General features: G+C 39.3%; 1 protein-coding gene across 2 annotated transcripts; it reads right to left on the bottom strand.

Moving 5' to 3' along the window:
- Positions 1–183: 183 nt before the first annotated feature.
- slc25a1b (slc25a1 solute carrier family 25 member 1b) lies at positions 184–11848 on the bottom strand. 2 transcript variants are annotated; one of them, XM_016663670.1, is made up of 10 exons: positions 11440–11522; positions 7440–7462; positions 5931–6038; positions 4717–4816; positions 3831–3969; positions 3035–3119; positions 2696–2800; positions 2496–2611; positions 2340–2413; positions 184–1744 (listed from the first exon to the last, which is right to left on the bottom strand). In XM_016663670.1, the coding sequence occupies exons 2-10, from the start codon at positions 7453–7455 to the stop codon at positions 1630–1632; spliced, it is 858 nt and encodes a 285-aa protein (XP_016519156.1). In that variant the 5' UTR covers positions 7456–7462; positions 11440–11522; the 3' UTR covers positions 184–1629. The 2 variants fall into 2 exon arrangements, with proteins under 2 accessions (XP_016519156.1, XP_007577339.1); XM_007577277.2 differs by lacking the exon at positions 7440–7462 and having other exon boundaries at positions 11440–11848.
- Positions 11849–14685: the final 2837 nt, after the last annotated feature.

Genomic DNA, 14685 nt, shown 5'->3' with positions numbered 1-14685 from the left:
ACAGAAACTTATGGGAAATGAAAATAATTTCAACATTTTAATCTGCCAGGGTTTAATGAATATAAGCATTACATTTCCATGTACACCTTACAAAATCATCGTCCATCTAATGCGAAACGAACAATGGTACAGTGTGAGTACAGTTTGTGAGCAAAGAACAAAAAAATAAACACACAGAGCAAATAGTCTGAACCATGTTTATTTGTAGTAATGAGACAGAAGGGACATGATGTTCTATGGTCTGTGAACATTTTCAGTGTTAATCCAAAAACCCCAGATATATTTAAATAGCTGTGATGGAGGCCAGGGTTAAGAGATTAACATGAAAGATAAGTATAATTCACAGTAAACATAGCGTGTTGCACACAAAGACTGCAATAAGCAAAATAAGAATTAGCATTGCATGTAAACAAGCCAGTTTCACAAGCTACAAGCTCTAAGTCCATAACATACAATTGTGTTATGAGCAGCAGTTGGCACATCAGGTCCTCAGATGGCATAAAAAGTAAAGGCAATTAACTTGAGAAAGACTGAAATTAGGTACCTGTATTACAAAAGAATCTATGGACAGAGATGAAAGGCACCATTAGTTGCATCCGAAACACTTTAAAAGCAAAGTATACAATTTAGAGCAAAAAAAAAGAAAAAGAAAAAAGCATAAAGAAACACTGATGCTGATACAGATGAGTTGAGAAGATATAAACGTGTTAGAAATACCTTAGGCACAGCTGGAGAATTAACAACAGTGTATAAAACCGAGTTCGCTCCTAAATCTGTAGTGATGGAAGACATCCTTCTCTCATCCTTAAGCTCAAAACGAACCACAGAAAACACAGGCACTTCCCAGGGCAACACGTACATTAATATAGAACATCTTTGTGAATTAAAGGCGAACCCTCCTCACACCGCCTCTGACTCATCCTTAAAGGATATTAAACAAATTGTCATACAGCAATATCTTTAAATTACACCTCATAACATAATCTACATGTTTAAACATTCTAGAATTAAGGCATTTGTTTATTTATTTATTTGACCCTCAGCAGCATATTATTTATTGCATTAGGTACCAATTTAATGAACTTTCTACTTCCTCACAAGTAAAAAAAAATATTATTAAGGGTTTTAAATTTTTGTTTTTTTGAGTTGTTTTTTTTTTTTCTTCAAGTATATATTTTTTCCTCTAGTGTTTAAATCACATTATAAGGGGCTGGCTGTTAGCTTTGTATCAAGTGAACACAGCATTACTTTGTGCTGACAGGCACTAACATCTCTTTTAGTAGAGCAGATCTACTGGCTGCTTTTCACTTGGCTCTTAAGGAAAATTCCCCCATCAGGAAATTTGAGAGAGGCGGGAGGAAAGAGCAAACGTGAGCAGCATTTCTGCATCTCTAAGGTACCATTAGTTGTATGTGGTAACGCAGGTGGTAATGCTTGCACTGCTTCTGTGCTGCTGTGCTGTAAGAAACAAAGAATGAAGTACTAAACCAACCCGTTTCTGATTTCTACCTGAAAATACTTGGAGGTAGACGTTAGGACCGAGAAGACCCGATTTAAGAAGATGGGATTTTTAGCCTGTTTTAGTAACTGTTTGAGCGCTCCAGGTAGTGCAGTAAGCGGGCGTCCGGATTAGTTATTCTTCCACATAATGTTCAAGAACTTGACAACTTCCTCATAGATGATGAAGACGATGGCGACATCCATACACACCCGACCCAGACGAGGAATGGTACCTTTGTAGAACCTGGACATGGGGAGAGCATGATGTTACATGAAGACACTGTGATTCAATTGTGATTTTGCTACTTAAAGCTGCAGTATGTAGTTAGCTTTTAGGAAAATTCATTTTTTACATATTTGTTTAAGCCATCACTATGTCCTGACAGTAGAATATGAGACAGATAATCTGTGGGAAAATAATCTAACTCTTCTGCCTTCTCCCTGTGATCCTACTGTCATCTGCAGAAATGCACCGATCTTGGTCAGAAACAACCAATCACAGCCAGGAGGAGGGTCTTAGCACTGTCAATCATGCTTGTGTACATGGTGATCTCTTAGCTTCCATTAGCACAGCGTCGGCAAACCAGCAATCGTGAGCTCGTACACGCTGTGTGGGGGACGGAGTGAGCAATGCGTACACCAGCGTGACTGACAGTCCTAAGACCCTCCTCCTGGCTCCGATTGGTTGTTTCTGAGTAGGAGCGATGGCAATCTCCAGCAGTCATTGGGTGAGAGGCGGAGTCCATCCTGCAGGTCACCACCCCTTCACCGGGCAACCACAGCAGAGATCAAAAAGAGAAACTTTTATCCCCAGCTTCAGTCTGTCCCATTGCACTTACGCCATTGGCCCTTCATGCTTCATGATTTGAACGGCACAGTCCACTGTGCTTTTGTACTTGTGGGCGTCCAGTCCCTGTTGACAAAAACACAACCCGTCACCAACAGCGCTGCAGGTCGAGTTCTGAGGCAAGGATCAAATGTGCGAGGGAGCTGACCTGCATCCTGGTCTTAATCACATCCAGTGGAGTGTTTCCAAAGACACTGGCGGCTCCGGCGAAAGCTCCAAACAGCCCGGTGATGAGGGGGTTGATGACTTTGTTGGGGTCGTCACCTTTAAGAGGGACGAGAAGCGGTCTGTTTGAAAAAGCTGCAGCTTTAGATGGACTTTTATTACTGCAGCGGTTTATTTTCATACCTTTGTACCAGTTTCTCAGTGAGGTCATGACGTAGAAGCGGATGGCCTGATTGGAGCCCTGTTTCAGCACAGTAGCAGTCAGTCCCTGATAGGTCCCCTTTAGTCCTGAAGACGAGTCAGACAACAAAACACTTCATTAACAAAGTGGAAGGAGGATATGGTCTGTTAAAATAACATAAACGAATCAGAGAGGAAAGATGAACTGCTTGGTCCGTGTAGTTTTCGTTCAACTGAACACTGACCCAGCAGAACCAATCATTTCCAATGTGGCAGAAACATTATGTGCATAGCGGTGGTTAACCAGCAGGGGGCAGTATATATAAATAAAACCTTCCTCACCTTGGGTCCTTACAATCTCCCTCACCCCGTGAAAAAATCCTCTATACTTTGGGTTAGCTGATGTTTGATCATGGATGAATTTAACCTAAAAAGACAAAGAAGAATAAGAAGTTTGTTTACATGAGTAAAATTACACAGCAGGAGCCCAGAGTCTGTTTTTGAGTTTAGTGAAGCTGCTGGGGTTTAGCTTAGATCCACCAAACAGTAAAATAAAATACATCCAGACACATTTTCACTTGTTCTTTTGCACAAGAACTTCCACTGCTGCAGCTTCTTCTTCTACTTCTTCTCTGAGAAGTGATTGTTCTTGAAATGTAAGTTCTCATAGAACAAGAAAAACAGGGAATTTCCTGAGAGGCACATAACACACATTGTTTTTTTTCTATGACATTCATTTGCATTTTTGGTGCCTTTAAAAAACAGTCATACCCCTGAAGCTTTTTTCCATTTCATCGTGCTACAAAAAATTATTTTGACTAATATTTTTTTAAATTTTATTAAGTAAATGACCTGCGAAGAATAAATGGCTACATTGGATTGGATTTCATTTAGGGATATCAGAGTATATATTTCAAATATTTAATTACAAAATAGTTGAAAAACTATGTATAATTTTTGTCATTTCATAATTATGCATCATTTTCTGCTGCTCTATCATATAAAATCTCAATAAAATCCAAAGAGATTTGTGATTGTACAGTGACTCTTCAAGGGGTATGAACACTTTTGCAAGGCCCTGTGTGTGTACACAAAAATATTTTAACTTCCCCAAAGTATTGTAACTTTTTAATTATACCTTAACAGTCTCCATTGGACAGACTACCATCACGGCCTCGGCGACTCCGGCTCCAAGACCGCAGAGGAATCCTCGCTTGCTGTCTAGTTTGCCGCTCTCGTCTCGCATTTTATTACTGAGGAATTCAAACATCCCGAACCTGCCAGGGTGAGGAGGACATGGAGACGATCACTGACACCGCAGAGAAACTCTGGGTGGTTCTGCATAATTGAAAGCAGGAAGTTTTAGCTTCCTGCTTCCTTCATGCTACATGCTTCATGATTTGAAGCATGTAGCATGCTCCATCAGTCCAAATTGGACTGATGGAGTCCAATATGGAAGAAAGTTGTTGTTTATTATACAACATCACAGAATATGTCAGATAAGCCATGAAGGTCAGTTTTTGTGTGGAGTCCCTCAGTGTAGCATAAGTGTAAATACTAGCGGTGCGCCGATAAATTGGCCCAGATTTCCTTAATTTTGGGAAATCAAAAACTATTTTATCCACCAATCTTAACTTTCACAAAGGTATGAAAATCATCCCTGTTTGATCTGCAGGGACAGAGGGCTGACTCACACACCTGCCCACAGCGCCACATCTGGATGTACACAGTTAAACAATAGTCACAACACTGTTGCCAACTTAGCAATCTTATCGCTATGTTTAGCAACTTCTCAGACAAAAAAAAAAAAAATGTTTGTTGACACAACAGACAATTTGTTGACATCATGAGTGCTTCACATGGAGAAGTCTTTACTTTCTAATCAAATGCATGTTACAATGATTGTATCAACAACAAACACAATCAGTGTAAAAGGAAAGAGGCTGCTGCAGAGAATGTAAACCATAAACTCTATAGTTTATTAGAGAACCACTTGTGTGTGTTTAGTGTTGTGGCTGCAGTACCTGACTGCTGCTTTGGGTATAGAGCCGTAGAGCAGCGAGCTCAGGCCTCTGTACAGCCCCTTCACCCCATGGCCGTTCACCGTCTGCTTCACACAGTCCACTGTTAGGACAAAATGGACACAAGTTAGTTTTTAAAGCATTAATGGCACCTAAATAGGCTGAAGGGACACAAAGATCTGAGGAGTTTTGTTTTCAAGTTGGGCTTGTATAAAGATCTGTGCCAAGGTTCAAAAGTCAAAGGTTGGCTTACGATGTAACAAACGTCTGTTTGCATGACTCTTAACCTGTGATAACACAAGTTATCACAGGTTAAATATACATAGAGCATAAAAAGATTTTCTTCTCACTTTAAAAGGTGAGTTCATTTCTAGTTTGTTATATTTGGAAAACTGTTTTTGTTTTCTTGGTGACAGTAGTTCTGAGTGATGGAATACAGTTCAGTCACAATATTCAGTAATAACTGAAGCCGGTTTTTTAAATCCAGGCTGAAACAACTTTTGATTTTTGTTCCATGTTGGGCACTCCTCAATGTTTGGGATGCTCGATCTAAAAGCCACGATCTATGTATAGTATCCAAAGTTAAAAAAAAAAAAAAAAAGAAAAGTTGTATCGGGACACCTCTGATAAAAAACCTCAGATAAAAATTCAGTCCATTTACCATTTAGTCCGTTTATGTATGATTTTCAAACTAAACACTTCCAACCATTAAACATGGTGGGGGAAACATCATAAAAACAGAGAACTATTTACTAATTCTTCTGCTTCACTTCAACTCAATAGCGGTTTCCAAAAAAATAAAATAAAAAATCCTGTATGTCAAATATGACTTAAAAGAAAATTTAGTTAGTCTGAAGGAGCTGAGTAGAGGAGAGGGGAGGGGAGGGTGGTCTCCTGTATGAGGCGGAAGGTGGGAAGCTTGGAAACTGTAACTCTGAGGAGGAGGAGCTGCGTCTTGAAGGCGTGGCTAAGTTCACCCAGACGTTTTGAATGGCTGAATGGTTGCAACGGGAGATTAAAAGATTTCTCAAAGATGCAAAGGCACCATGAGGGAATAACATTATGAACATCAGAAAAGTCGATGTGACATAACACCGCCCCTTTTAGTTTCTGGAACAAAAGAAGATGGTGGACGACCTTCAAGTTCCAAAACCAACAAATAATCAGTTAAATGTTGCTTAGGCCACACTGGGTTACACTAGTCAGGGCAAACTCACCGATTCCTCTGTATTTGGGAGGGTTGGCTTTCTCGTCGAGCTGCAGCTGTGTTTTTACATACTCTGTTGGGAAGGTGATGCAGATCTCAATGCCTCCTGCAATCCCGCCTGAGTGAACACAAAACATCTGGGTGAAGACGGTTTCCTGAGGCGAAACCGGGTCAAAGAACCAACACAAAGGGAGCCGCCGAGGGACACAACAACTCTTTATCACACAACAACATATGGGGCAAAAAAATGTCCCCTTCATGGCTTGTTGTTTTTAAGTTCTGTTTAAAAAAAATTACACATAAAATAGATCAAAGTATCCTATAAAATTGTAAACAAAAAATATCTAAAAGTAAAAATCATCCACATTGATGTTGATTAATGAATTGCATAAGAATACATAAAATCTGAAATATATGGTATGCACTTGTATTCAGTCCCCTTTACTTTCATACCCCTAAATAAGATGTCAGTACATCCAGAAGTCAGTATTTATAGATTTTTTGTAAATAATGTGAAAACCATTCATAATTTTCTTTCCATTTCAATTTATGTAATAACTTTGAAGTTGTAAAGTTACAAAAGTCAGAAGGGTGCTAATAATATTCATATCTAACACAACTAAACATGAAAAAGGCTCTTGTTTTTGTCACACGGAATAAAATACAACACAACATGCTTTAAAAACATGAATAAAGCGTTACCCACGACGTGAGACATAAAGATGTAAACAAAACACAAAGAAAGAGTTGTTAGTGAAGCCGGTGCTGGATTGTGAAAACTCCCAACGTACGGTACCGAGTGGAGCCGTTCCACCTTAAATTCCTGGCAGTCACACATCTGCTGTTGAACAGCAAACAAGGCGCCTGCAGCTGATTGGCTGGGCTGATCTCAGAGTGATTCTACCCTCAGATACGCCCCTTGGCCCCGCTCCAAGTCAAAGGGGGCGTGTAACCTCTTGATCAGCACTTTGGTGAGCCACCAGAGCAGATCCAGTGTCTGTGAGTGGACACATTCTTGTAACGCAAACAAGAGGTGTACTGTATGCATAAAGGGAAAGAAGCTAACATGACAAAACACACTGATAAAATGGGAGATATAATCTTATTTTTAAGATTGCTTCATAAAAAAACAACAACCGTGCTTTAGTTTGAACGTGCCCCTATGAATAAAAAAGGCATAGTGTGTTGATGCTCTTAACATGCATTTCCAACAAAAAATACAAAAAAAAGTCATGCAGTGAAATTCAGCACAGCAGTGGTTCAAGCCAACAATCAACTCAAACAAGTTGGGGGTTTTGTGCAAAATACAACCACAGAATTACAGCCTTCCCAAACCGGGGCTTGCACAAAAACCTTCTAGTGTTTCATGAAAGCCTGTTCTAAATGTGTCAACAGTGCTGGATGCGACACACCCAGGCAGTGTAGTTAGAGGCTGGCTCTGAAGCTCTAACTACAAATTAAGCCAGGATCAAAATCACAGTGCACAACACAGTCATCAAGAGACGAGACTTGGCAGTACCTGCAGTGGTCCACATATTCAAGCTGGGGAAAGACAAAGAACCAGTTTATCGAGTTCAGATGTGTTCCATCGATTTAAACATCATTTTAACAAGATGAAAACAAGCAAAACACACTGTAGTGCTTCTAATGAGAGTTAACCAGGTTCCAGAGAGAATTTATCAAACTAGTAAAAACAAGCCATTGAAACTCTTGATTTAATAGTCACAGTATTCAGTCTCATGCTATGCCATGCGGCTGTTTCGTCTGCGACAATGAAGATCGGCTCCCGTCAGTACGCTGGACACTTGGAGTGACTTCTACTGACAGCAGCCCAACCTCATTTTCTGATTAATTCAGAAAATAATAATTTGGCCACTTGGAGGAACACAAACATGTGTATAGAGTATTTTACTTTTAGCCATAGATGGTCAAACGATCATTAAGGGTGCATTCACATCAGCCCTGTTTAGTCTGCCTTAATACGGCTCTAGTTTGTTTACCTGGTTCACCTGGGGAGATATGAATCGAACTCTGATGAGAGTAAATTAGATTATCTTGGCCCACTTACTAGGTGTCTCTACAGACATCTGACAAGGATACAAATACTGAAAATTATTTATTTTCTTCTTCTCTGAGTCAACATCAGATAAACTAGCACATCATCCCTGCCTTCAGTGAAAACTCCATATCTCTGAATGGAATGCTGACGTTTGAGGAGGCGCGCGGACGTCTCCTTGAGGTCGAAACGCCTCAAGCACACAGACACACATTTATCTCTAAAGGGAGATCTAAGAGGAACAACAAGCTAAATCTGCATTCATTTGTGCTGAAGACCTGAAACAACCTCCTACAACATGCATCACGCTGCTTTTCGTCCCGCAAGTTTGCAAGTCAGAAATTGAGGAGCAGCGCGTTGTCACAACGACACTGTCGACAGAGTTGGTCACATATGTTAGCTTGACATTTGGAATGAAGTATTGTTTTTTTTTTGGACTTTAGGGAAAAAAAATGTGGCCGAAAAAGTTGCTAAAGTATTCGAGACCTAAATACCTACATAGTTATTTACTGGTTTTAGGTTATCTGTGAACACAACTAGCCTCTGGGGGATTCCACTAGTAACAGCAACGTTTAACATTTAAATAGTGAGTATGGTGACAACACAAGAGATCTGAACTAGTTAGGCTTCAGTTGAGGCCTGCACTAATGATTATTAGTAATAGGAATTACTCTAAAAATTATTCTGATGATTAAATCAGATAAGAGTAATTTTCACATTCTGCAGATTCTTCATTTAACCATATAAGATAAGCTGAGCTGCACCTTTAAACAAGTGGATGTGCAGAAAACCAGTCTATGGCAGCAACTATGAGGACTACAGTGTTTTCTCCATGTTTTGTCTTACATAAACAAATAGAGTAAGCTTGTTGCCTTTATGCCCTCAAATGTTACCCTGACCACTCCACCCTGAGGACAAGTTTGAAAAAAGCAATCTGTTTGTAACATCAGTGGGGAAAAATAAAAATAAAAAAAAAAAGAGGAAAGTTAAGCCCCTGTGCTGAGCCCCTGAACTGAGCCTGGGGCCGGCGCAGGCGTGTTGTAATCTGGGAGCAAAGTGCTTCGTCATTGTGGCTCGTGACCACGAGCGCCGGGTCCCGGGCTTCTGAGCAAACCCAATGAGGGCAGCAGGTTAATAAACACACACAGGGAGTCACGTTCAGGAAAACGATGGGCGACGACTGTGAATCTTATTGATGTTTTAAACGTGATCAGTAGTAGTAGTGTCCAATAGTCACGGTATCTGTGTTAACGGTGCCTATGACGCAACATTGCCGATAGGAGATTATTCTCCAGTACATGCTGATCTGTGAGTCCAACCGTCTGTCATTGATTGACTAGAGAGCCGGGGGGCAAAAGGGGCTTGAGCTGAAGTCTGAGGTACCTGATGCAAAGGGGAACGTTACAGAACAAAATGACAAACACCTTTAAGAACCGTCCTAAAGTCTTCTCTGATCACACACTTCCATTCAGCTCTCATCAAAAAGTATTTCATCTGCTCTATCTAATCATCACTAATAATGAGTGACAGAAGCCTTTGGGAAATTTTTCATTAAAAAAACATTAAGTTTTCACAAAAAAAATATCCAGAATAAAGTCATTTTGTGTTGTGTTTAGTTACAATGGGGATCTTCAGAATCATCTTTAAACTCTATGACTCACTTTGTGCGTTCTTACACAATAGTTTGCTGGAATTTTGGCCCATTTCACCCAAGGGACCAGCTGTAACTGGGTCAGGCTGCAGACCGCCCATGTTGCCTTTAAAGTAAACTATTCTCTATATGGTTACTCTAAAAGAAAAAAAAAAACAACTGCAGAAAACTTGAAATGGTGAATATGACAGCCACAGGTTCACCTTCACCTGACTCAGATGTTTTGAATTAACCTATCAGACGCTTGCTAAGCTATGAAAATCATCGACTGGGAGGTTCTATGTTATTTGGGTATAGTCTTCCTCATAGTGCAGGAGTCTACAACCTACGGATCCAAAAAACTTTGACTAAAAACTGAAACAGCTGCAGTTTCAAAAATAGATATAGCAACAAATGCAGGTTTTAGCATTTTTTCTGATTTTTCATGGAATAATTACATTTAATTTTTCACCACAGAATCACAGTAAAAGTACTGATCGTTTTTATTCAGATCTACGTTTCTTTTTATTATGCTGAAAACTATGTGCAAATATCAACATCCCACGTAAAAAAAAAAAAAAAAAATTGACATCTTTTTGGAAATGTGCTGCGTTTTTTTATATACATTGAAACCTGACCTAAAACAGAAAACCTTTAGTTTGATCCAGTGTCAGATAGTGTGAAAAAAAGGTGACGTTTTTAAAAGTTGTGGTTTCAACAGCACTAAAATGTTCCACCATTTCTAAACTCCTTTTACTGAGATGTAAAGAGAGATTTCAGTACATGGAAGAATCGTGGTTGTTCTTCTGCTTAACATCACTGAAATGAAAGCATTCTATGCAGATTTTTGTTTAAGATTTGCAAATGAAATGTGGCATTACTACAAAAGATTATCATACTGTGAGGATGCCAACATGCTTTAGTGCAAACACTTAATTCTGAAGTTGAACTAGCTAAACTTCTGCAATGCAACTTTAGATTTTATTCTGCTCAAAAGGATTTTTATGTCAGTGTAATTAAATAACAGAGAACTGGACCCATGTAGACGGCTCCAAAACATTATTAGGTTAAACTATCAACTTGTAATGGCTCACCGCCAAGGGAACCACTCTTGCAGAGGGGTAGCACGAGCATCGCACATGATGCTGAAGCTGGTAGCTGATTCAGAACTTCTGATTCAGTGCTAACTAAAGGCTTAATTCACAGAATCATTAAGGATTCTGGGTTGTTATTTTATCCTTAGTTCGCAAAAGAAAATATTTAAACAGATCAAACTTTAACTGTAGTAGTTTAGACAAAGCAGAATCTGCATTGATTTTGTTGCAACTTGTAAAATAAAGGCAGCCAATACATTTTTTCTTTAAAACAGAGTTTCGGATTTATGGAATCCGTTTGTATTTCCAATGTTGCTGGTGAAGGGGTCAAAGGTCAAAAGTACATAGACATTCCTGTGACAACACTTGCTCCAGTATTTTATTTTAAGAGCGTCTGATTTCATGTGTAAAATAAACATTTTTGGATTTTATTTTATTTTTTTAATTCTTGTACACTTCAGATATATTCTAAAGTTGGATCGGAAACAACTTGTTCCGCAATGACTGCATAAAAAAGAAAAGAAACACTAGCATTACTATTGAGAATACCTTGGTCAACACACATATTTTCTTAGATATTCACATTCATTAGTAATTTAGCAGGGTAGTCCTAAAAAAAGTGATAGTTTCCCTAGGAAGTGAAAGGAAACACACCGGAGTCCAGTGAGCTGACAGCGCTGGAGCTTGTAAACTCAGGCGCAGACCCCAGCGCTCAGCCCCGCTGTCACCCCTTCCTTACCTGCCAGAATAGCCTTGCCCGGGTGCGTTAGCTTGGCTTTCCCCGCCGGAGCTGCAGCAGCTAAAAACTGCGGTCGATGAAACGGACTCACAAATCTTCTCGGTTCAGACATGCCTGCGGTCCCCTCGGCCTAACTTTTTTCTTTTTTTCTGTTTTTAAATCAACACGCGCAGTTGGCCGCCACACACTCGCTCGGCTTTGAAGTCCTCATGCAGACTGGCTGCTTTGAGCAAGAGCGGCGCCGCGGACATCCAAAGACCAGCCTGGCGATGTTGACCATTGGACTTAGTGCATATCAGGAGTTCATGATGTCTGTGGACTTTTGTCAGTAAAGTTCCCTCTGTGGCATTTACGGAGCCTTGAAAGCACCGACGGGCGGGGCAGGACGTGACACTTCGCCCCACCAACACGGAAAAACGCCATGTTTGTTATTTTTAAGGTGGACCGATATAATTATTTCTAAGAGCTTGCCAGCAGAGGGCACTGTTTACCTTTTACTGGGAATCTAGGCTTTGCGGCAGTTTTATTTGGAGAGCCTTAGTCAATTATAGAAATTTTAAATTCTGTTTTAGAGTAAGATTAATACTTATAATATTTTCAAACATTTGTGTATGCTGTTTATTGATGAATACTCAGGTTGTACAGTTAGAATTTCCCTGAAATGTCTCGTCGGAGATAGGCACCAGCACCCCTCCTGACCCCACAAGGGACAAGATGTAAGAAAATGGATGGATAGATGGATGGATGAGAATAAAGTCATAATGTTATGAGAACAAACTCATATGAGAATAAATTTGAAATAAGAGAATAAAGTAATAATACAACTTTAAATTCTTAAAATCTTATGACTTAATTCTCATATTATTATTACTTTATTCTCATGGTTTTATTTTTTTCTTGGTATGGCCCTAATACTCCTCTGTTGTACATATCAGCAAATTAGAATATATTTATATATAAAAAATTCAACATTGTTTGTCAGTCATTTCAGAAAGTCAAATTCATATATAGATTCATTTCACATAAAGCAAAGTATTCCACGTCTTTATTTGTAGTGATTTTGACGGCTATGGCTTAAGCATAATGGAAAAATTCAATTTCTCAGTCAAATAGTGAACTATTGGAAACTCATGGTGTCACCCAAAAAATCTGGAAAGGTTTCCTGCCTCTAAACAGTCTCTCACTCTGGGTCAGTCAGCTATGATCACAACCTTGAAGAAAATTCCCAGGTAAAATTTATTCAGAAATTTGGGGGAGCTTCACTAGAAGTGGACTGAGACTGTAGTGCTGTAGTGCATCCAAAGTCACTAAGCATGAATGAATCTACACTTGGGCTACAAGGATCTTACCTGGGCTGGAAGGGGAACAAATGAGCTGTTCCTCAGATGTCCAAAGTCCTCTTTTCAGATGAAAACAAACTTTGCCTTTCATTTGGAAATCAAGGTGTGGAGGAAAAATTAAGAGGAATCAATGTTGCGTCAAGGTTTCCACAGCCAGTGATGGTTTAGGTTGCCATGTCATCTGCTGATTCTGGTCCACTGGGTTTTCTCAAGCCCAGTCAACACAGCCGTCTACCAGGAAATGCTAGAGCACTTCATGCTTCCCTCTGCTGATGAGCTGAATGGAGATGCTGAGTTGATTTCCCAGCAGGGCCAATCAACACTTCTATAAGTAGCAAAAGCTGCTTCAGTAACCATTGTGTTCCTGTTCCTGATTGACCAGCAAACGCCAATGACCTGTTTTCTTTAACCTTTAAACCATAGTCATTAAAATTGCAACAAGATAAATAAATAAAATAAAAGCTCAAAACATTTTACTCTATGTGTGATGATTTGAAATAATTTCATTTTTTGAGATGACTAGCAAGAAATATTGCACTTTTACGCAATATTCTATTTTTTTAAGATGTGCTGGTATGCTGCAATTTAACTGCTGCAGTCCTTAGCTTTGAAAACTAAGCTTTTAAAATTAAATATTCTTGCAGCATTTTCATTATTTAAGGGATGTGAGAAAGGATGACTCTACAGAACACTAATATTTCATCTGCATAGTCAGGTTCTTATTAATATATACACTAAAATTAAACTCTATTTCTTCCCCTCCAACAGAAATCAAATTTCTGTTGGCTTTTTTTTTTCAAAAGCTTTTGAAAAAAAAACTTTGCATCCCTATAGTAACTTTACATAATAATTCCAACAAACTCATATTTTCTTGATTTTATTGCATTGAAACCTTTATGAAGGTTGATTTTTTTTGTTTTTGCCAACAAAATGTAAAACTCTGCAGACAAGAGCTGGAGAACGGTGGTACACACAGTCTTGGTCTGCATTATTTTTATTTTACATCTTATTTTGTATCAACCACATTACAAACCTGGCTGTGACTGTAAATGTTCTGACCTCGTTGAAGGGTTTTCATTCATTACCTGCCATAACCATGGAAACGCTACAGGGTTACAGTTAGTTACACATTAAAAAATCATCTTCCCGCAAACAGGTAATAATGTATTGTTTATGATCCAAGATTGATCTTTTTGTTAACAGGACAAGTCTAACGTAACAAGTCTTATCAGCTCATGTGTGACAAAAGACTATGATAACAGTTAGTCAGCAACAATCAAGTCCAATATTTAAGACTCGAGAACTTCATCAGGTCCACACAGAGGAGACGACTTCCAGAGACCAAAACTGAGGATGGAAATGAACAGGTTTTTTCCAGTGCTGCTGCTAGTCTGCACTGTCTCTGCAGCACAGCTTCAAGAGTCTGAGAACGACATTATTTCAAATTTAAGGCAAACTGAGGCACAGGTAGGAGAACCAGACCATGTCTCTGCTGCCCAGCAGACCCACACACAGGACATCGATGCTGTTCTGAGAGAGATGGGCGCCTGGTTGGCTGCCTTGAAGGTGGAGGTGAAGCACCTGCAGAGAGATAATGAAGGTACGTTTACAAAGAGAGTTATAGCATTAGCATTTGGAAATACAGTTTTTCATTAATAAAATGCTCATTTAAAATGATTGTTTTATTTATTTGTCGTTACAAACAGCAAAGACAAAAGAGCTGTATTCACTCAACCAACGGTACCAAGGTACTGACTGGTCGTAGACAATGTCCAAAAGTTCAATTTAAAGGTTACTTTGAAAATATGACAGGCATGTACTTTTCAACTAAAACAGTGTTTTTGTCATTGTTTTTTTCTTCTTTTCTTTAGCGCAGGAAAGACAGATGATAGAACTGCGGCAACAG

The sequence above is a fragment of the Poecilia formosa genome, unplaced genomic scaffold, assembly GCF_000485575.1.
Source record: "Poecilia formosa unplaced genomic scaffold, Poecilia_formosa-5.1.2 Scaffold436, whole genome shotgun sequence".
NCBI lineage: Eukaryota > Metazoa > Chordata > Actinopteri > Cyprinodontiformes > Poeciliidae > Poecilia > Poecilia formosa.
The sequence above is the reverse complement of the archived record's forward strand: the minus strand, read 5'-3'. Positions and strand labels throughout refer to the sequence as shown.

Bases quoted from the DNA above. Each gene is read 5' to 3' on its own strand.
- slc25a1b (XM_007577277.2), bottom strand. From the start codon at position 11,551: ATGTCTGAACCGAGAAGATTTGTGAGTCCGTTTCATCGACCGCAGTTT. The intron at 3,970-4,716 runs GTACTGCAGCCA...TCACCCTGGCAG, and splicing joins ATACCCAAAGCAGCAGTCAG to GTTCGGGATGTTTGAATTCC. The intron at 2,612-2,695 runs GTATGAAAATAA...TCCCTCTTAAAG, and splicing joins ACTGAGAAACTGGTACAAAG to GTGACGACCCCAACAAAGTC.